Source organism: Nilaparvata lugens, chromosome 4 (assembly GCF_014356525.2).
Source record: "Nilaparvata lugens isolate BPH chromosome 4, ASM1435652v1, whole genome shotgun sequence".
Lineage (NCBI taxonomy): Eukaryota > Metazoa > Arthropoda > Insecta > Hemiptera > Delphacidae > Nilaparvata > Nilaparvata lugens.
The window spans coordinates 51,443,840-51,467,941 of NC_052507.1; the positions used below are offsets into that span (position 1 = coordinate 51,443,840).

The 24,102-nt window shown below is 34.8% G+C and overlaps 1 protein-coding gene across 2 annotated transcripts; it reads left to right on the plus strand.

Annotated features, from left to right (window-relative positions):
* Positions 1-3,604: 3,604 nt before the first annotated feature.
* On the plus strand, positions 3,605-20,183 carry LOC111061867 (phenoloxidase-activating factor 2). Of its 2 annotated transcripts, none has more exons than XM_022349564.2 (6): positions 3,605-4,075; positions 10,060-10,584; positions 12,534-12,824; positions 14,318-14,586; positions 18,155-18,318; positions 19,498-20,183. In XM_022349564.2, the coding sequence occupies exons 2-6, from the start codon at positions 10,061-10,063 to the stop codon at positions 19,699-19,701; spliced, it is 1,452 nt and encodes a 483-aa protein (XP_022205256.2). In that variant the 5' UTR covers positions 3,605-4,075; position 10,060; the 3' UTR covers positions 19,702-20,183. The 2 variants fall into 2 exon arrangements, with proteins under 2 accessions (XP_022205256.2, XP_039281717.1); XM_039425783.1 differs by lacking the exon at positions 3,605-4,075 and adding an exon at positions 6,938-7,031.
* Positions 20,184-24,102: the final 3,919 nt, after the last annotated feature.

Consider the following 24,102-nt stretch of genomic DNA (forward strand, 5'->3'; position numbering starts at 1 on the left):
TTCGATTGCCATCGCATTTAGACATCACAATCACAATATTGTTTGGAGTTCATCTTTGCCAAACACCGACTATTATATTATCGATTTAAAATTAATTCCAAGTTTCAATCCATACCTATCGTAGTCTACAGTATATGGCAATGATAAATGATATGGTTTTAAAAGGAGCTTTACTGTCGGGGAGACTAGTTGGCGCGTTCCCGAAAAATATATACGGTCTCCTCTACTAGTGTTGGGTAAGGCAGGTTGATCCGGTTCTGGGGTCCATCTTAGTCACACTGTAGTAGCTGCTGGATCATTCAAGAATAAAAATCGCATTCACCAGTAGGCCAAGGAGTGATGTCTCATAAACTTTAAACCCCAAGTACCAGGCATTGGTTCAGCAGCAGATCTGTGAGAGAGAAGTGGGGGGAGACTGAACCCAACTACCCCCCCTCAACTGTCACATGTCGTTTGAAAGCTAACCCCTCCTTCCCCCCTCAGAACAATACCCGTTCTTAGTTATCCGCATCCCCCTCTTCTAGCCAAACATCCCCCTGGCAATAAAACCTGGGCAACATGGTTTTTTATTATTGATTTGCCAACAAAACAGTGTCCTATACTACTTGTGATAGCATTGACTTTTCTTAGCGCTACAATACCCCTATTCCACCCGTGGGCAACTAACTCCTCCCCCCTCACCATCCAAGCTGCAACTATTCCATTTCAATATTTACTTGCCCTCCTTTCGTTGCTCTTAGCTACATGCAGCTTTATCTCTATTCTCTTTCCTCTGCCTTCATATATTATATTAATTTGTCTTCCTTTCAAATTTTTCCTTTCTCTCTTCAGTCTTCACCTCACCGGAAACGGCATCATTCATCTCCTCTCTGCTTTCATACACATTTACTTTTCCCTCTCTACCTTCACACACATTTGCTTTTCCCTCTCTGTTGTTATACACATCTACTTTCCCCTTTCCTTGTGGCTTCTTTGTTGGTGTGCATTCTCCTGCAGTAAGCTGCTACCATTCACTTGTTTTATGACACTTCATTTTTTATGATAGCTCTCCTCTCGTTCTTGGTCGCCATCTTTGTTTGTTTTTCCGCGCACTACTGTATCGTTCTTGTTCGGCCGACGGAGCAGCCGCTTATAAATAAATAGCAAACGTTTTGTGGTATCGTGTGTCAGTACTACCACTTCAAACTGTCAGCATTCCTCATGAATAATATCAATGATGCCCATTCAGCCAATGCTGACAGTTTGGAGTGAATCTCAATATAGAACTGCGATAGAGTAAGGTGATTGGATGAATAATTGTTTGAGAAGCACAAAATGGAAGAGAGATGAGTGAGAGAGAAGTTTAGAATAAAGAACATGAGAGAGTTGGAGTGAGTGAGAAAAAGGGAATGAATGTGAAGAGACGAAGGAGAAAGAAAGTCGATAAGAAAGGTGAGGATAGAAAAGCAGAAATTCATGAGAGTTAAGATGCCTTATTTATGTAACAGGCATACATGGACAATACTTACTATACAGTACCTCCCATAAGCACATTTGAGGTCATAACCAAGTCACATTAATAAAGCGTTTATTCATATGTTTTTTGCACTGGCGACGAACGAGTCGGTCGGGCAGGAAGCTCTCCGATTGGCTCATTAACAGCTGATTAGGTTGATGTTCAGGAATCAGCAGATAATCAGCCAATCGGAGAGCTTCCTGCCCCGTTGACTCGTCCACCGCAAGTGCAAAAACGCATGGAAAAACGCTTCACGTGGCTTAGCCTTTGAATGTGCTTATGAAAGGTATTATTCATTTTATATGGGAAGGTATTGTGTATACACCTTAAAAAATAAAGTTTGTAGTCCTGGCCAACAAGTGGACTTCCATCCAGAAGGGGTGCTGAGTACTCGTATTCATTACAACCAGCTAGTATAGAACTAGTATAGAAGAGTGAGTATAGAACAGTAGTTTAGCTAGTATAGAACAGTGAGTATAGTCTTATTCTATACTCACTGATTACAACTAATGAAAACAACTGATTACAACTAAAACTTCAAGATATGTATGGTAGAAACTTTTATTTTAATGTGTGTAGAGCTTCATTAGTTTTTTAGACCAAATACGAATAAGACAATCGTTTGCAAGATTTGAACCGAAAGAGGAACTGATGCACTTGGTTGTCTATTTTTGCACAAGATACTTTTCTATACACACATAATTATCAGGTGTATCGTCCTTGATGATCACGAGTGCCTAGCAATAACGAATCGTTAAAAGCGAAGGACAATGATTTATGATAAATTAATTGTTGTTATTCTTCTCAGTACATGTATATAAAAACTGGCACTAAATGATTTTCAGCGTAATTGAATGACGCATTATATAGTTACATTAACGGCTGTAATTCTAATATTATTTTTCTGCTAGGATCAGTGTGTATTAAGTGGTCAGGTTATTTGGAATAGAAGAGGAGCCTTGCAATAAAACTGGTTAAACCGGACGTTTGAATAAATTTATCCTGTTGTGAAAAAATCATAGAGTATGCAGCACGATTTCAGCTGAAGAAAATAAAGTACATCAGTCATGTTTCTGCAGAAATTACTTCTAAGAAAAAACTGTTGAAGTTCTCAATTTGTGATTTTTTTATAAAAAAATCGTTCAAAAAACATGTTACAATAGTTCCGCATTAGGATTCAGTGTTATTATTTTCGTCTGCAGTCTTGTGAGCAAAGCCTATAAGTGAACAATAGAACCATTATTTTTGTTCCTATACTTCTACTTGTTCTCGGCCAATTGAATTATTGCAAGGATGATTGGGTTGTTCATTTGATAAATTATCTTATATTGACAATATAACAACATCAGTTTGTTATTTATAATCTAGAATTTGAAGAAATTTTGTCATAACATTATCGATGTCACTATCTCTTTTGCAATTATATTAGTTATTAATATTTAGATGAACTCATAAAGCTTTTATTATTATTATTAGTTCATCATTCCATCCCATTGCTCAAACACTGACATTAGTTACATACTCCTCTACACAAAATTTTAGTGATTTTTCCACTTGAAATAATATTGATCCCTCAATTTCTTACACTTGAATTTGTTACCTTTCTCTTAATTCCAATAACACCAATGTATTCCACATGAGAACTCCAGGGATAAATTTTTTTATTGATCTACATTACAACAATGGACGTTTTTTTTAATGTTTCAATCAGCGCCAAACTCATTTCAATAAACCGGTCGGTTCACTTTGTGCATATTAATGCGGTTCGCCTGGTCAACATGTTTGAAGAGGTGAGGTCAGGACTACAGATGAAGTTGAAGGGAATGAAAAAGAAGAAGAAAAAAGGAAAAGATGATGAAGAACAACAAGAAGAAAACAGGAGAATAGATTAAAAACAAGAAAATTATAATATTGAAGAGAAAAAATAATAAGATTTGCTCAAGTTGAAGACTGAGGAGAAGAATACTATGAAGAAGATGAATGATTGGAGAAAAGATTGATAATGATAATACGAAAAATTGGTGAAATCGCTCGGTCACCGGGGTCATGTAAATGATGATAGAGGCTTCTCTGTTGATGAAGTGGCGTCGGTTGGGTGGTGGGAGGAGTGAAGGTCCACATTATATTGTAAACAAGCAGCGACCGCACTGCTGTGCTTCTTGTTCTTGCAAATTCAAGATTGCAAGAAGGTGGCGGGGGTTGGGAGGGGATTGAGTGAAGAAGAGCGAACTCTGTTGATAGGAAGCAACAAGGTTAGAGCACCACAGGTTTTCCTCAAAGCTTATGACGTCACCAAAGAAGAACCGACGATTATCATCATCAACTTGGTCTTCACTTGATCTGCTCCGTCCTTTTCGCCGGTGCTAGTGTTAGTGATTGAGTGGGAGGGGGGACTTCTTCTGGTTCGGTTCAAATCCCACCAGATCCAGATCTGCTCAGTGGTTGGACGCTGTCAGTGTGGTTTCTTGTGATGCCAGCACTGTGCTAATCCTCAATGCAGATCTGCTGGTGGCTTGCGCTGGATAATTAAACTCGAGTTTAGGTTTACATAAGGAGTGTCCTGGAGAACACAGCAAGCAGGTAGGTGTGGAAACGTTGCGACGAACTATAGTTTTTTTATATTTATTTGCTGATTGAGACTGATAGAAAACTTATAAATATAATATATAATCTATTCATTAATTTTTCTTTATCATAGAAGTAATATATTGGAAGAAGAGCAACAGGCACAGCCTAAAACTGATACTTCTCCTAATTTTGATAGATCATCCAAAAATTATATGTTGGCGTTTGAGATAAAAGTGTAGAAATATATAATATGGTTACATTACTGTAATACGATGTATAATATTAGATACTATTTTCCGGTACGGTATCCTATTACTTTATCCATCTGCTTATTCTTGTGAATAATTGGATGATAATAAATTATACGATTTCTTATAACAAAAATATGGTAGCTTTATACTTCCAGATAGTATGCACAATAATTATATTGAATGTGGTAAGTTGTGTATATACTGACCAATTGGAATGGCCACTCCTCTAAATCAATTGAGAGGTTAATTTTTTTTGCTGAGAATGATGCACACATGAGCTCTAGGCTTGTGCTTGGTTAATGAGACGGATGATAATAAGGATGAATGAGTGTACTACGGCTTTAGTTGTGGTTCGAACCACTAGGAAGCGAGTTTTTAACTCATAAATGTCAATTTTTGGAGCTCATCAAAATCAATTACAGTTAGCTCAGTAATTGGAGTTGTAGATATTTTTAATAATCAAAGTGGAATTGAATATTGAATTGACTGAATTCATATATTATATATAGAGTGAGTCATATGTATGAAAATCATTTAATAAGTTAGAGAATATTGATATAATACTGTCAGGATACTGAGTTAGTGTCAGTTACTGTCAGTCAGGATACTGAGTTAGTGTCAGTTACTGTCAGTAACTTTCAGGATAAGTTATTGGTAAAATACTCTACCTTTTGACGTACAACTGAATTTCAACCCCTCATAAGGGGATGGAAAGGTTGCAACTCGAATATTTGATATGTAAACACCCATTGTGTGGTACATCGTTTTAAAGGCCTTTTTGAAACAAGAAATATGTGATCAATAAAAATGTTCTATGATACTTGTATCCAAAATGGTGGCTGATTAAAGTATTAGTTATTGAAGAAATGAGGGGATATAAATCAAATATTTTCAATGTAAAAACCCATTGTGTGGTACATCATTTTAAATGCCTCTTTAATACAAGAAAGATAAAATCAATAAAGATTTTCTGAAATACTTGTATCCGATAATTTCTTTAGAAACTAAAACTTCAATTAGCCGCCATTTTGGATACAAGTATCATATTACATTTATAATGACGCCATATTTCTTGTTTCAAAAAAGCCTTTAAAATGATGTACCACACAATAGGTGTTTACATTCAAAATATTCCAGTTACAACTCCTATGTCACCCCTCAATAAGGTGTTGAAATTCAGTTGTACATAAAAATGTAGAGTATTCGACCAATAACCTATCCTGAATGTAACATTAGGCCTATTATATCTACAACAGTCTCCAACTTATTGGAGGTACATATGACTCACTCTGTATATTAAGTTTGCAGTAAAAGATTGACCAAGAGAGTTCATGATTTGAGATCGAATAGATTGATTCCAATGAAGATCCGAACTTATAAATCTGAAGTCAATAATTATAGGATTCTATAATCTGAATACTCTTATGAGGTACGAAAGTATTCAGGGCGGAAAGAGCTCATCCTGATATTGCAATAAGCTATCATATTCACGATGGCACATTCAATCTCTAGTTGAGAATACATTAATTCCAAATATGCATTAATTCTAATAATTTTACTTCATTATTTTTGAATGTTCTTAATTCTCTATATCTTTAGAGCTCTAGAGAGAGGAGTCTCTTGAAACTGAAGCTCAAGTTCCCTTTTAATGAAAATATTATATGACATATCTTACATCTTTTGATATTGTATCAATATAATATTATATGATTCATTTATTGAATAGCCTACTTGACCGGCAAAGTTTGTCGAGTGGACTAAGGCACTTCCTGGTCGTGGGTTCGAATCCCGTCGGTGACAATGAACGTTTGATCATCTTATCAATCACCCACGCTTCTATTTCATTTTCTACGCAAAAAACCCATGTGGGCTATGAAAGCAATACATTTCATTATCACAGACTGTTAATTTAATCTAAAATAAAACAAGAAAAAATATTAGGAAAATTCCTATCTGTAAAAAAATGATTACTGATTAACTTCTATATTAAACTCTATAATCATAGTGACCAATATTCATTGTCAATTGATTTACAACCAAGAATGTTCATAAAACAAGATTTTAAATGATGTTTTTATATAGTGTTCTGTGTAAACATCTTTGTAATAAAGCTGTTGAAGTAATAGCTTTGTATCGTAAAATCTTGAATAAAGCCTGGTCCAGACGCTCAAGTTTAGCTTCAGTCTTTTGCTCAAGCAAAAGTCGGAACACGTAATTGTATTCATATTCTTCCGAAATCGCAGTTTGATTTATATTCTTTGTGTTATTATCAATGACAGAAGTTCTACAGTGCATAAAAATTAATAGAAACATCAATCTATTTATCTATAAATAATTGTACAGGCGATGTAATTGGTACAGGCTCAAATCATAAATGATAATTTAATGAGGTCAATGGCAAAATATTCACTGTTGACAAAAATATATATCACCGAGTATTAATAGATTTGTAGTTCATGTGTTAGACTGTTAGAAAAGTATCCGAGTGCAGTATGTAAGAAATAATAGCAATTTGAGGTCATGATGCAAGGCAAGAGGCTATCAGGAAAATTCTGCTTCTATTTTTGCTGAAACACAATCGCATGCCAAACTAACAAGACAAGTGCCCAACATAAACCAGTTTGCTGCAGAGTGGCTTCCACTCGAGTCACGATTCACCACCAATAATTTATTATAATCGTTATTAGCATCAGTTCATTTTGTAAATAAATAGTTGGGTATGACTGTTCATTACTTCATTTATGGTGTTTTATTTAGAAAATTTAAATAATAGTCCAATCAACGAAAGGTTATAGAGGGAAAAGTTTGGAACACAATTTTCAACTCCACAGCTCTTTTGAGGATAGTAAGAGGATTAACATATCAAAAGTCCTCACCCCTACCCCCTGTGCTAAAGGGGTGGGGGTGGTTTGAAAGTACCATTTTTTCATTTTTCGCATATATCTCGGAAACTATGCATCTTATGAACATTTATATTCCATTCAAAATTGAAGCTCACAAAATTACCAACAAGTTTTGTCCTCAACATATTTTCCACATCTCTCACAGTTTCTGAGATATCCGCTCTTGAAGGTGATAAATTTTTTGAACACTTTTGCCTCCAATTTTTTCATCTTTTCGGCCTTCCAATTTTTGAACGATTAATGAAAAAAATCCGTGCTGAATATGAGCTGATAGAGCATCAAATTATCTTCAATTTGATGTATATGTTCACTGTTTTACGCATTTCCCTACGACAGCAGTTTTAGTGTTGAGAGAGAATTTTTCTATTCAGCAACAATAGATCAGTTGACAATGGAATTTGGAGGAAATGTTTGGAACACAATTTTCGACTTAGCAGCTTTGTTGAGACTAGTTTGGAGGTGAGCATATCAAAAATCCCAACCCCTACATCATGTGGTGAAGGGATGAGGGTGGTTTGAAGGTTGCATTTTCCACTTATTACTTACGTGCTTATATCTTGGGAGCAATGTATTCTATCGACATAATTAACTACATAAAAATGAATCTTAATAAATTCCCTACAAGTTTTGTTTGGTAGATATTCTAGATAAATCGGATACTTTTCGAGATATTTATGTTCTAAAGTGATGTATTTTCGGAAAACCAGATTTTCCTATATTTTTCGCTCTTCCAAGTCTTATAACTTTTCAACAATTGATGAGACAAGAATGTGCTGATTACGAGATTGTGGAGCATTAAATTATCTTTCATTTCATGTATAATTCAACTATTTCATGCATTCCCATACGACTGTTCCAGCAGTTTTAGTTTTGAGTGTCTTAGTTTGGTAGAAAGTTTAGAAACACCCCCTGTGTTTAGTTCCGCAGACGTTCCAATAGATACTCAATATGAATGTTCATACTGAAGCACACTGCCAATTTATGATGATAAAATAGTGTGATATTCGAAAAAGTTACTTATTGCAAATCTTGATATTTGACACTCAAAACTAAAACTGCTGGAACAGTCGTATGGGAATGCATGGAATAGTTGAATTATACATGAAATGAAAGATAATTTAATGCTCCACAATCTCGTAATCAGCACATTCTTGTCTCATCGATTGTTGAAAAGTTATAAGACTTGAAAGAGCGAAAAAATTTAGGAAAATCTGGTTTTCCGAAAATACATCACTTTAGAACATAAATATCTCGAAAAGTATCCGATTTATCTAGAATATCTACCAAACAAAACTTGTAGGGAATTTATTAAGCTTTATTTTTATGTAGTTAAAATACATTGCTCCCAAGATATAAGCACGTAAGTAATAAGTGGAAAATGCAACCTTCAAACCACCCTCATCCCTTCAGCACATAATGTAGGGGTTGGGATTTTTGATATGCTCACCTCCAAACTAGTCTCAACAAAGCTGCAAAGTCGAAAATTGTGTTCCAAACATTCCCTCCAAATTCCATTGTCAACTGATCTATTGTTGCTAAATAGAGCATTTCACTCTCAACACTAAAACTGCTGCAACAGTCGTAGGGAAATGCATAAAATAGTGAACATATACATTACATTGAAGATAATTTGATGCTGTACCAAACTTGTTGGTAATTTTGTGAGCTTCAATTTTGCATGGAATATAAATGTTCATAAGATGCATAGTTTCCGAGATATATGCGAAAAATGAAATAATGGTACTTTCAAACCACCCCACCCCTTTAGCACAGGGGGTAGGGGTGAGGACTTTTGATATGTTAATCCTCTTACCATCCTTAAAAGAGCCGTGAAGTTGAAAATTGTGTTCCAAACTTTTCCCTCTATACCTTTATTTGAGCATTCGTTGCCTGGACTTTAATAGATGAGTTTGATTTTCAAATCTATTTTTTATGAAATTGATTTCAATACTCTCATTGAAACTATACACGCATATCACATGTTATTAGAAGTATTCCAATGGTACTAAAACAACTCCAACAACGATTTTCCTATTTCTAAAAATAATTCTGAATAATTAAATATATTTTTAATACATTATTAAATATATAATATAATATAATATATTTTTGATGTATTATATAAAATATAATAATGTATATTGTTTCTACTAAATAGAATGAATTCAATTCGAATAATGTGAAAAGGAATATTTTTTTTTAAATGTCTAGAGAAAGTTAAAATGAGCCTCTCTCTAAAGAAGGGATCACTCAAGTTCTAAAGTGATTGGTACAACATTCCCATGTGAGAATGAAGTTCATTTATTCATCTATTGATTAATCCAACCAAAAATATGCTGTAGAATTTTCAATTAAAAATATTTTCAATATAAAAAATCCAGGCTAACTAGGAGTGTCAGGTGTAAGACGTTCCACCCTTCAGTCTGCTAGCGCTGCCTAGCTGTGGCTTTGAATCCCACTAAAGGTGGGACCTCTCACAATCTCAAATAGTAGTGTAACCTTGATCACTTCTCCGCCATTTATTTCTTTATTATTCCTCTGACAAAACCCAAAGAAGGACACATTGATTACAAAAATACTCACAATGAACTCATCCAACAATAATTTCAACTGAATCGTTCAATTGCTCACATCAAAATTTGTTCAAAACATTTCCTTCTCAGTTTTCCTTTCATTACTATATAATTTTACTGATCAGAGATTGTAAATATCAACTACCATGATAATGTTTTTACAATAATTAGCACCCTTGTTTTCCTGTCGATGCAATGTAATTTTGCAGCATACAAGTTATGAAACTAAACTTTTTTTAAAAATTTGTTTGTGGTTTTGTTGCCGGCAGGATGCTGCGACTTTCCTTATTGGTTGTGCTGGCAGCTACAGCACTAGCGGTGCCCCGCCCCCGGCCACAGGCTCCAAACATTGACAAGCTCTCCACTGATGTGTTTGGCCCGCCACCAGGCAACACCGGCAACTACAACAATGGTGGCGGAGGAGATTTCAATAATCAAAATGGCGGCGGAGGAGATTTCAATAATCAAAATGGCGGCGGAGGAGATTTCAGTAATCAAAATGGCGGGGGAGGAGATTTCAGTAACCAGAACGGCGGCGGAGGAGATTTCAGTAATCAAAATGGCGGCGGAGGAGATTTCAGTAATCAGAACGGCGGCGGAGGAGATTTCAGTAATCAAAATGGCGGCGGAGGAGATTTCAATAACGGCGGTGGTGATTCCAGTAATTCAAATGGTGGAGTGATAGGGTCGGATTCTGATTTTGACGGCGGGGCGTCCCAGTGCACCTGTGTGCCCTACTTTTTGTGCGACAATGGAACTATCGTCACCGATGGTGCCAATATCATAGATATCAGGTGAGCATAATTTATTCATAATTCTCAATCAGTTTATCAATCAATCAATACATAATATAGGGTAAATAATATTGTCTCCCTAAATTCTTAATAATTACCACAGTTGCGACCTGAGAGATATTACTTTCAATGTGAAGAGGGGAAACCGATTTCTCCTTCCACAGATAGTAGGATGGATTGAGAAGTGGAGCTGAAGATGAGTAAGCATGCTGGGCGAAAATGTGGACTCAATCTGGACCACAAATCTGGACTCAAAAGAAGGGAGAATGCGGTTAGGTAGTGGGAGTGATTAGTGGAGTAAAGAGCATCGGGCCTCTCTGTCCGCGAGAGAGCCTTGTAAAAAGTAATATCTCTCGGACTCTATAGTTTCAAAAAGCAGCAACAAAAGTGCAATTATTCTCTTCTATACAACTACCTATATATATAACTACCTATCATATATAAGATATCATATGAGATTATTGTTAGTACATTATTATTCATGACTTAAAACCTTCAACTAGTTTGTACGTAATAGTAGCTTGAGAGAATTCTGAGGCCACCGTTTATAATATTAAATCAATGTTAATCGCCAATGTTAATCAAATACTGCGCAATTATAGCGTGGACCTCACTATATAGTGAGCGACCCCTGGGCTGGAGAACTGTCTCATGATTTTGAAATCCATAGGCCTATAATATTACAATATAATATATTATTGTATTATTCATGGCTTAAAACCTTCAACTAGTTTGTACGTACCGTAATATATATTTGTACCTCATTATATTATCGATTATAAAAAGATATAATATTACAACGTGGTTCAATAGAGCTTTATAGTTCACTCCATATTGGTAAATATGTCAGAATTACTATAGGCAGTGGTAATGTAAATTCGTGATTTGATAATCCAGATCCCCAAATATTTAATAATTTGTGCCTTTGTGCGGTACGGTAATGTGCATTGAACTGTGTAACTTTTGATGATTTGCATAGAAATGAAAATGGTTCTCTTTTTATTGTTGTTGATGCCCAAATGAGAGCTTTTTGCTTGTGCGTGGGTAAAGGAAAGTGCGAGGGTGATTTGATGAGTTGTTCAAACGCTCATGCGCCTATTCACTGGCGGGATTCTCCAGTAATGAAATTACTGGAATTATGGACCTCCATAATTCGTAATAAAGCAATGTATTTCGGTCCTCTCGGTAATTCGTGGTAAAATCGAGCGCTGGCCTATCTTCGACCTCTATAATTCGTAGCTCTGACTGCGATAACTCTCTATAATTCGTAGTATCTGTTTTTCATACATCATGGAAGGGGAAAATAATTGCAGTGTATCGCTAACTGATTCTCCAGGCATGAGTCATCAACCGGAAATCACATAGACAAAATCACCGGAAAAATAGACAAAATCATTTTCTATTGACAAAGTAGTCAGTCCAGTATTATTAGGAATTATTAAAATTATAACCTAGGTATTTTAGAAATAAATGAGAATATTAAAGAAATAAGTTGATTGAATTCTGAGCATTTTTCATTTAACAATTTTGTCAATATTCTCAATTTAAAACTTATTCTTGTGTTTAATTTAATCTAAGTTTGAATTTAGATTATACTCACCTATTCATTCCAACCTATGCATGATTCAATCTACCAACGTTTTATTTTTATGTTTTGATGTTTTTAAAATAATTTTGATTTATGGGTTTTATACTTACTTTTCATCTATAATAAATTATTGTTCTTTGCTTAGAAAATATTAAGCAATCCATAGTTCATAATGTTTTCTTATCAACCTCCTTGATTAGCCTCCTCCTCCTCCTCATCCCCGCTCATCATTCTTCTCCACTCCATTGCCTCTATAATTCTTACCCTCCATAATTCATAGTGAACGCTTGGTCCCGTCAACTACAAACTACGAATAACTTGTGATGTGTTTGTGACAATATTTGCGTTCGGTGGTTGTTAGGGAGAAGCCGGAGCAATGCGTCGACTCGCTGCAGGTCTGCTGCAAAGCGCCGCTGGACAAGAAGAGCGTGAACGTGCCGCCACCTGTCGGCCGTCAGGACAACTGCGGCCACCGCAACGAGTATGGCGTGGGCATGCGCATTAAGGGCGACGAGCACAACGAGGCCCAGTTCGGCGAGTTCCCCTGGATGATCGGCATCCTCCAGAAGGACAATGAGCACTTTGTCTACAAGTGCGGTGGCTCGCTCATTCATCCGCAGGTCGTGCTCACCGCTGCTCACTGTGTCATTGAGTGAGTTTAATGATTTATTACAATTGGCCCAGTTTCTAGGACACAGGAGTGATCCGTGGTCTAGTGGATAGAGTGCTTGCGTAGCATCCTAGAGATCCCGGGTTCAAACCCGCTCATCACTACCAAAAGTTTTTGAGTAGATCACTCCCGTGTTATCGAATGGGCAAGTTACACTGTCGCCCCTGGCTGAATGAAGTATGACACTCGTAAGGCCCATTTACTATAATTCAGGCGAGGTGGAACCTTCCCGCAAGTGACTAAGTGATAGGAATTTACTTTTTACTCTAGGACACAATAAAACTAATGAACCATTTAACCTTTAAATCTAATGGTCCATTAAATTTGATAAGTCCTGGAAACCGAATCCCAATAATAAAATAAATAACCAACAATTTATTATAATCAAAGTTATATAGGCCATCCATGTAAAGTATTCATATTTCAATAGGAGATGTGTAACTACGTAGATAGTGTAAAACTAATAATAATTGTAAAATAGTAGATAATGTGAAATAAATGTGGTCGATGGATAATAAGTAAGGGTATATGCCTGGTTTTCACGATTCCAGTTATTACTCCAGATTTTCCTGTTATTGGAGATTGTCAAAAACTTGTAGCCTACACGCCATTAGATGCGTACAGAGTTGAGCGCCACGAACACGCGCATTTTTTTTCTTATCAGCTGATTATATCTGTATTTTCACAGAAACAGCAAGGTAATAAGCGTAGCATCAGCTGATGAAAAGTGAAATGCACGTGTTCGTGGCGATCAAGTCTGTATGTAGCTATAAATGTACGGTGTACCAGCAAACGTGTCCTTACATTCAAGTTACATGTCTCTGGTAAATCAGTATAATTGAAAACGTTCACTGTTTGGAATCGTGTAAACCAGGCCTAGCTGAGGATAATAAAGGGTGACAGTGAATATTTGGGGACAGGCAAATGAAATGCATAAAGGTATGGTAAGCGCAACTATGGCAGTAGTGGATCCAGTCTAAAACTACAGCCGTACACATAATTAAGTATATGGTAGGCCTACTTTTCTTTTATTCTAAGCACACTAGAGACATGTTATACACCATTGCTCGAGTTCGTGGTTAAAAGAAACAGACAACAATTTAGATATAACAAAAAGAAAATGACATAAAAACTTTCTTATTGTGAAGTACATTATAATGTTTAGTTTCTAAATCAATTCAAATCTAGATTATCCAAATTTCAATTATTTTATATCAGACGCCTTCAGAGACCGAACTCTCAAAAAAAGGCGAATAACTACCCTTATAGGCTAGTGTAATTATTATCAACTTTTTAATAGTATTTTCTCTGTTAAATTGTAGAATAAATAGTTCAGACTTTTCAATAATATATTGCAATATACAGTTGTGTTTGTCAAATTTACTGTTTTAAAGCTCATCGTTTACTGTAAGTAACCTGATACTCTGTAATATTTATTTATATGAAGTTTTGACAAAATACTTGTGACTTTTCAGCCAGGCAGCCGACACAATGTTCGCTCGCGCCGGCGAGTGGGACACGCAGACGAAGAACGAGCTGTACCCACACCAGCAACAGGTGGTGAAGAGCATCGTCATCCACGAGAAGTACTACCGCGGAGGCCTGTTCAACGATGTGGCTCTGCTCTACCTCGACCACCCCTTCCAGTACACTGACAATGTGGACATCATCTGTCTCCCGCAGCAGGATGAGCTCAGCGACAGCCAGAGCTGCCTGGCTAGCGGCTGGGGCAAGGACAAGTTTGGTCAGTGACAACATAATAGAAGCATCATATTATTCTACTTATTTTCTCTTATGACTTTTATTGGTATAGAAATTGTTTATTGGCTCTATTATCTTCTTTGGTAACTCTTAAAAATAATAATTATTATTATATATATAATTATTATATTATGTATTCTCGGTGAATAGGAGATCAGAAGTTCGAACGATAGCTCTTCCGTGAAGAATACAAAGCCAGTTACACACACATCGACTTTTGGACGCCCTTATGAACTCTATCAGATTTAATGTAACTTGTCAAACATCATCTGATTATAATAAATTGTTGATTATTTATTATATTATTAGGACTCGGTTTTCAGGAGACTTATTGAATTTAAAGGACCATTAGATTTATAGACTAAATGGTTCATTAGATTTATTGTGTCCTAGAGTAAAAAGTAAATTCTTATCACTTCAGTCCCTTGCGGGAAGGTTCCACCATTGTTTTTTTTTATTTCATTTTTCATCCCACTGGCCACCTATGAAAGTGGTATACGGATTTGTCAATTATATTCTAAGTCGTCAATCTTTGCATTTCATAATGCAAAAAAATTCCTCACTGGAATAAGGACAAACCTGCAACAACTCCTCCCTCACCTTAATTCCAAACTTCTCACCGTTGAGAGCCTTAACGCGTGTTGGCAATAAATTATAAAGCCGAATTCCTGCACTCTTTACCCCCCTCACATACATACTAGCTCGATGAATGTCGTCTCTGAGGTTTTGTCTATATCTGATGTTGTATGAGTGGAACAACTCTCCTGTATTGAACCTATCTTTATTCTTATCAATAACACAAGAGCCTCCAAAATATATTCACCTCACTTCAAAAAATCAAAAAAGTCTCATATTGAATCTTAGAATCACTTTGACTTCTAGTATTGAGTAAGATTTTGGGAGTGTAGGAGAGTGTGATTTTAACTGAGTAAGATTATAACAGTAGAATGTAAAATGGTCCAGAATTGAAGCATGATGCTCGCGCCAACTTGAGACTCTCTCAGAACAGTCTCAGCGGGTCAGCTTCGAAGAGTGACGCTGACTGAAAGTGTCGCAGTCAAGTATTTTTGGGTTCTGGGTATTTCGTAGTCCAAAGGTGGCGCTTTCTTGATTTTTTTTTCTCTGGATGTTTGGTAAAAACTCTACTTTACAGGTTTCTGGATGAGTAATAAGAGGATAATGATTATGAAAGATCTACTCACAATCAAACATATTTATTTAGATATATGGATGATCAGTTAGGTCCTTAGGTATGGGATGAATGTGCTTACTATCACGGTTGCAGGAGAGTTCTCAGCAAACATGGATATGCCTAATGTTCCACCTATTACTTCGTCACCATTGTAATCAATCTAAAATTGCGTTCTTATAGAAGTTAAATCACTGACACACTGGCTTTGTAATGATTGATTTCCTTGCAGATTCGTGATTTTCATAAAATAAACAATCAATCAATTCATTTATTTTACAAACAAGCATTATACAAAATAACAAAGAAATATATAAAAATGTGAAATAAAAGTAGAGACCCCTAGGCATAATAAGCCCGATTGGGGTGTAGGCCTACTACTCCTAATAAAACAACTAAAAATACCCAGAAGAGTGAGGCCGCTCCACTCTATAAATAAACTTACTTACTTACCGTAGGCCTACTTACTACCATGTCCATATTTATCTAAGTAGAAACACTTCACTCACATGGGCTACTTTTTAACAAAATAATAAAAACAATATAAAAATCTAGAATTACCCTTTATTTTTAGTTTTTTAAAAATAAAAGGTACTTCATGATTTTGATATTGTTCTTATTATATCTAAGTAGATATTTAGCCGCACCAACAAAGCTCCTCCACCTCTCTCGATTCTCCGCGTCCTCCTCGGTTGCTCCAATTCTCTCCATATCGGCCTTCACTTGACTCCACCATTTCCGTCGTGGTCTTCCTCTTGGTCGCCGTCCTTCTGGATTTCTTTTCAACACTTGATTGAGATTGCTGTCCTCTTTCCTTCTCAAAACAGCAGCCCATCTGATCCTTCTACACTTGAACTCGCATAATTCATCTGGCTCCCTATAAAGGTCACGAAGTTCTCTGTTGTGTCTCTTTCTCCTCTCTCCTCCCTCATTTATAGGTCCATAGATTTTTCTAATGACCTTTTTCTCAAATACAACCAATTTCCTTTCCTCCCTTCTATCTAACTTCTATGTCTCAGCACCGTAGAGCAATATTGGACTGATATATTGTTTTATAGATTTTAATTTTCGTAGTACGAGATAACAATTTTGAGGACATGAGTTTGTTGCATGCATAGAAGCATCTGTTTGCTAGGTTTAGCCTATTCTGTATTTCTGTTACTTCTGTGTTTTGTTCAAAAATGACAACGCCTAAAAACTTGAAAGTGTCTACTTTTTCAAAGTACTGACCGTTCACTTGGAGAGAACCTTGGTCTCTGTTATCTCGATTTCTTGTGAAATGTACATATATTTCGTTTTTGTATTATTTACTTTCAGTCCAACTTTCCCTGCTTCCTCCATGAACACTTTTGCTAATTGACTTAGGTCATCTTTTTTTCTGCGAAAATTACCACGTCATCAGCAAACGCTAGTGTGTTGATTCCAGATCCAATTTTTATGCCTTCATCCCTATTCGCAATTTTTTGGAGTGCTTCCTCGATGACTAATTGAAGACAATTGGCGAGAGCCCATTGCCCTATCGTACTCCTGAATTTATCCTGAAAGACCCAGAGACTAGCCCATTCACTTTTCTGGCCCATTCACATTCATTTTTTTTCTGCTAAGGTAGCCCATCAGATGAAATAATTTAAAAAATGATAAATAAAAGATATGCCGAGATAAAACCAAAAATAGAAAATTTGCAATGCAAAATGCATACTCCAATAAAAAAGGATACTCTAATATTAGATTATGATTTAGGATTTATTAATAATTTATTAAATTGATGAAATAAAACAGATAATGAGTAAAACAAAACAACTGATTGCAAAGTAAAACATATATTTATTTAGGTAATCTATTACCTTTCTACTCTTATGACATTCTGAAGTTTCCAAATCCAATAATATTCTAGAGAGGCTTGATCTTGATTCTCTATGATATTGATATTGCACAATTGAGTTTAAGAGATGTAAAATATAAGAAATAGAATATTTTTCCGATAATTGCTTTTTGTTTAATTAGTGAAACCTGCTGTTGAATTCAAGCTCCAAATAAAAGTTCTATAAATTTCTCTAGATAAAAGTTATGTTTTATTTAGCCTACATAAAATTGCGAGGAAATCTACCAAAAAAATGAGGAATTATAACTATGCTCTGTATTTCAAGCGAAATCTGAAACCAAATTTATTCAGAGAGAAAATTTGAAAAAGGGAATAATCATAATGATGAGAAATAATTGAACATAAATTAGTTTCCATTGGTAATTTATAATAAATTATAAGGAATAATTATTTCATATAATCAAGTTTAAAAGTTAATTAAAAAATGTTGAATGGATAAATAAACAATCAAGTGTTAGTGACTTGAATTTTATGTTGCAGAAAAAGAGGGTCAGTATCAAGTGATATTGAAGAAAGTTGAGCTTCCAATGGTTGAGCACCAAACCTGTCAAGATAAGTTGAGAACAACACGTCTTGGGCAGTACTTCAAGCTGCATGAGAGCTTCGTATGCGCAGGAGGCATTCCTGGTAGAGATACATGCAAGGTTTGTCAAATTATTAAATTACTTATACAATCAAATCAATGATATTCAAATTCAATATTTGAAATCATTCATAGAACGAATGTTAATGTTGTGTTGAGAATATAATAATTGATCATAGTAAGCTTATGTAATTGACGAATCAATTTCAATTGAGATGTACAAATAATTTTGAAGGTTTATTCTTTGAAACCAATTTCTCTAGAAATTCCTTAGGAACCTTTAATTGATACAAGCCATTACGATTTAAGTGACACTTTACTAGAACTCGAATCATTAGTATATAGGCATACCGAAAATAGATTTAGTCGAATCAATTTCAAAATTTGAAATGACGAAAGCAACAAAATGTGCAATTTTATTATAAAAGTTCTCGAAATACAACTCTTCTTCTTATCTCTAATTGGGATTAAATAAACCTGATCCCAGAGGATATGAAATTTAGAATTTTATGATAAAAAATAGTTATGTTTTTTCATAACTCTTTTTTAAATCCAGGAAAGGAGCTGTATCATATCAAAATAATAATTATAACAGAATAACATTATACCACTAGAACTACACAGTAAGATAAATAATACATAAAAAAATCATCTTCCATTAAATATTTTTTACAATAATTGTTTCGAAACCATTCCAAGAATATATTTGGTTCATCATTACTTTTTCTCATACTTTAATTGCCAATTTGATGGTGACGGCTGGTCACCATCTTCAAGTTGTGATCAAACAAGGCTTATTTCATTTCATTTTTATCAACAGTAAAAGTATCAAAAATACATTGCTAGTCGTTATTAATCCAGTGTACATTAAGTAAAAATGATGTTGTCTACAAAATATGTTTGGTTAAAATTTATTTCTTTTTCACTCTCTTTCTAATAATACACACAATAGGTAGGCCTACTCTCTTGTGCATTCATCAATTTCTGATTGAACTCCATCAGAGACTGCTGCAAGTCTAATTCACTAAACTAACTTGAAATACGATTAAATTAACAACGAATTGCAGTATATAGGCTACTTGAGAGGGAATAATATTGTTGCAAAAATGTCACTTTTTAATAAAAGTTTCAGAAATATATGCAGATACATTATTCTTTAGAGTATTTCAAGTAAATACTACATAGAATATGTGGTTTTATTCTTACCCTTTTGTCATAATTTATTGTTTGTTATGTACAGGGTGACGGTGGAAGCCCGCTAGTGTGTCCAGTGCCTGGAAAGTTGGGCAAATACTACCAGAGTGGTATAGTGGCCTGGGGTATTGGCTGCGGCAACTCAAACCCTGGAGTTTACGTGAATGTCGGTCGCTTCCGCCACTGGATCGATTCACACATGAACAATTTTAATCTGCAATCAGATTACGATTATAACAATTCCTTGTGAAATTAAATTGAATGGAGTGTTATTCATAGCCTCATCCATTTAATTGCTGGTAATCTTGATAATATTGTTTCTTGATCAGGCGTTTCGTAAGCACCGCTTCCCGTGTGAAAGTTTTTTCTTTTTGCAGCAGAAAACAAATAAATAACATGGAGTATGACTCGCATTAGGCTACTCGAAAAGCGATGTGTAAATGGCCTTAAGAAGGTCTTCTCCCTTAAAAACCAATGAATAAAATATTATTTATATTCGCTGGATTTCAAACATCAATTTTAGAGTTGTTATCATTGATATCATTACTTTTCGTTGCATTATATCTCATTACATTGATATAATTCGGAATATTCTTAGAGTCATTTAACATTGTACTGTTAATCAATTGCAATTAGTTGAGAGATGAAAATGCGGTTATCATAGTGTTTGTATGGTCTCATTCTATGAATTGTGTTGAATTTATAATTTTTATAAATAAACTGTGAACCTAAGTGTAATCCAATATTATTCACCCACTAATGTGTTATAAGGTAGAGGTTTCTTACTTTTATAAATTATAGCATTTACCTCCCACACATATGTCACCTTATTATACACTGTCTGCTCGTGAAATTTCACAACTTGATTATGATCCAGGCTTTTCCCCTGTAGATTCCTCATGCAATTAAAGCAGTGATTTAATGAGAATCCAGTTGAGGAAATGAATTGAGGAATGAATATCAAGTTGCCTTTTATTAAAAATAGTCAAGTCCATAGTGTTTACCTCTCCACAGCTTTCATAAAAACTGATTCATCATCCAGCAGTTGATAGATCGAATGAAAATATAGCTCTATTGTTGATGTCAACTCTATCCTGTCCTTATATACCAATTATTGATTGATTGAAATGTAGGTCATACGTCAAGGTTTAATGAGTATCATGTTTGATTGGTTTGATATTAATCAATTTCATATTTGGAGATTCAATTATTATTTTAAAATGACCTTGCTTCTCAGTTATTAAATATGTCTGATTGATCCTGACACACGGGAGAAATCAAGGTGGATGAAAACCGTGAAGTGTCAAATTCAATTACAAACTTGCGGAAGAATACGGTACCTGCAAGGCACAGTTTATATAAGATGTTGAGTTATATGTGCAAAATACTTGCTCAATTCGGCAGAGTACAGTAAGGTTGTAATACCCAATAAAGCCATCGACAAAAATTAGATCAGTACTTTATTTAGTTACATGATTTTCTGCATAAATTACATTTTAGGCTCAATGACAATATATACATAGTCCAGGCGCTGGCTTACATTGAGCATACCTGAGAGAGGCAGAGAATTTGACTTCTAATTATTGTTAGGGGGTCTTTAGTGTATATGAAACTCGCTGTCGTCACGTCCCAGGGTGGTCGACAGATTAGAGGGGGGTAAGTTGTAAAAAACGCGCGCTTATAAAATCGCCTGTTCTGCAGTTACTATTCATAGTACAGCTTTGAATGTTTTCTCAATATTATGTACACATAACTGGCTTTCAATATGGTCCTTTACATTTTTGCGATAAACCGCATAGTTTTTCAGTAAAAAAATAAAATATGTTGAAAAATCCATTTTTTTATTATGGACTTTTTGTTATTTCACGGATATTTAATTCGTTAGCTGACTTAGAGGCAAAAGTTCCCAATAAACGTTATAGGTAGGCAGTTTCTTTCTGAATCCAATGATATATATAGTTTGGGGGTTACGATCATATTGAATGAAAAAGACTAAGAATAATATGAATAATTACCACAATATCAACTTCTCAACTACACAAAAAGTTACGATCATAGATGCTGCGGTGGGAGGGGGATAAGTAGCACTGTTACGCTGCGGCGCGGTCCTCCCCCATGCTTAATGCACGTAGTGACCTGTCTATCGCATCGCTCCTACTAGTCTATGCATTCAAATTACGTATTTCAGGAAAGCTATCTTATGTATTTTCGGTCGTTGAACACGATTTCTCAACTCTCAAGCCTCAATAATTGTTAATTCTCATCATAATATACAAATTATGGTCAAAATTACAAACTTCATCTTATTCTGGAAGGAAACTAAGAAATGACTATATCTAATAAACGTGACTTGGGTTTCAAGAAATATATTAAGATAGAATAATGATAATATTCATATGTGTTTATGTATTATTGTTTTTATTTCAAATGAATTTATTGTGATGAGCTGCAGGCTAAATTATTAATTACACACTGGCCACGCTTACTTGATATAATGATCTGTTAATTTCCAAAAAATGTTTGTGGGTTTTCTTAGTTCTTTATGGTGGAAATGGAATTCATCATTCATTCATTATCATAATAATTATGTTTAGTATGAAAATGTTAATCTTTCATGAATCTTCAGTTTGTCGTGAACTTTCGAGAAATTATAACCAATATACTATAGATAATTATAATTATAGATAATATATAATTATTATATCCAATAGATATGTGTCAAATCAAAATGAAATGAAAATTTAAATATTCATTCAAATTATTTCTAACAGTATTACCATAATGGTATTTCACTAACTTTTGATTGATTCATCCATTATGGTATTCCCGTTCAGACTGTTTTGAAATGGTAACAAGCTATTCAGTATCAAAATTTGGGAATAGAATAGTTTTGGGCCATGCCTGTTATTCTTTCCCAAACATATTTAGCTAAATGATTTATATTTCTATCCACAAATAAATGAATGTATTCCTGCACGTAGCTAACGTATGGATTATTTCTTTATAGATTCTTGCATGTCACATTAATGAATCTCTGCCACAGATTTAGAAATCAAGTCTCGATGGTTTGGAGAGCATATTATTGGAGTGATTCTTTTACTATGCTGCTTCTAGTATATTCACTACCTTTGAATTTAGACCATAGACATGAAAAACTATGTCCACCTGTATCACTCCATCTTCATTGAGAATTTTCATAGCTCTTCTCATCACAAAGTTCCCATAATGTTGCATTGATTGAAAGTTTTGAAAAGTGAAGTAGGGGTTGAATTCAGGAGTGCCATGTTATCATTATGCGAATTTGTCAACGATATTTAGGGATTTAGTCAAATCCACAACTAGTTTCACTTACAATTTCATGGGCCAAGTGAGATTAAGCGTTTTTTTAAATATCCATCAGATGTTGACAGAGATTGCAGTTATTGTAGAAATGTATGCTGCACTAAAACTTCAATACCGAATTATCTTTAAACAGCTACCTAGTGCAAATACAGATATCACATCTTTTTGTTCTAGAATGAACTAAGACTAGGATTTTTTGTTTGATTGCATCGTGAAGAATGACAGAACTCTGTTTCTTTTTATAGGTGAAAATACACTCTTACAATTTGCCACAACTATGTTCAGATAACAATCGTTGGAGACCGAATAACTATTTCTTTCTACATTCAAAAGAGAATCACACACTCCTTCACTTGCTTCCAGACCATGGATAACATTATGCAGATTCTATTGTCCATCAGAGTCTTGAAGAAAAATGTAATGTTCTCGTGAGAAGGTTATGCTTCTGGAAATCACTCTCATCTCCCATTATTCTTGTTTCACTCTATTCGATGACTTTCTTCACAATCTCCAGTGATATCCATAATGATGTCAACATTCTTGAACAGAATATCTTTGATGGAAGATTTATTTATATAGTAGCAGCAATTTTAGTAAAGCCTTTGAAGAACTAGCTATCACTCACCTATAAGTTTTAGATGATCGAATGAGGGTTTGATCCAAAGCATGATCGGTTGTCACATTACTAAATTTTCAAGGTTTCCTTTTGACAGAGAGTCAATGTATTGACTGTATAGAGTTAATGTTTCCTTATTGGGAATGATTTTTTACTTCGCTGTGGATATTTTTTTCATATTTTCTAGATATACCACAGACTCCATAACATAGTTTGTGTGATTGAATGAAAAAAGTATGGGATCTTTTCTCGTACAGTTTCTATGTGAAATACCAGAGTCCTTCCTTATGAGCACGAATACAATTTAAGATAATTTAAACTATGTTACAATTATCAGTCATAAATTTCAAGTAGTTATTGATTTGCATTGTGATTCTAAAAAAAACTCCACAAATAGCTCCTGACTTCTTTCAAATATACTTTGACAATCTCTCATATTTGAACCGTTCATGAGTCCTTCTTGTAGTTATTTCATTGATTTGATTGCTTGCTCTCACACGTTAATTATACTGATCTCCCCTCAATAGATTTCCAACAGTATTCTCTCCAAATATTTCAGATTCAACGAAGATATCTCCTATTCCACTTCCATTCAAGTACCACCCCTAGACAATCTCAGCCAGATGAAAAGTACCTATCTATTCGTAGATATAAGTTACAGAAATCAGTTGATATAACTTAATCTTTATAGAT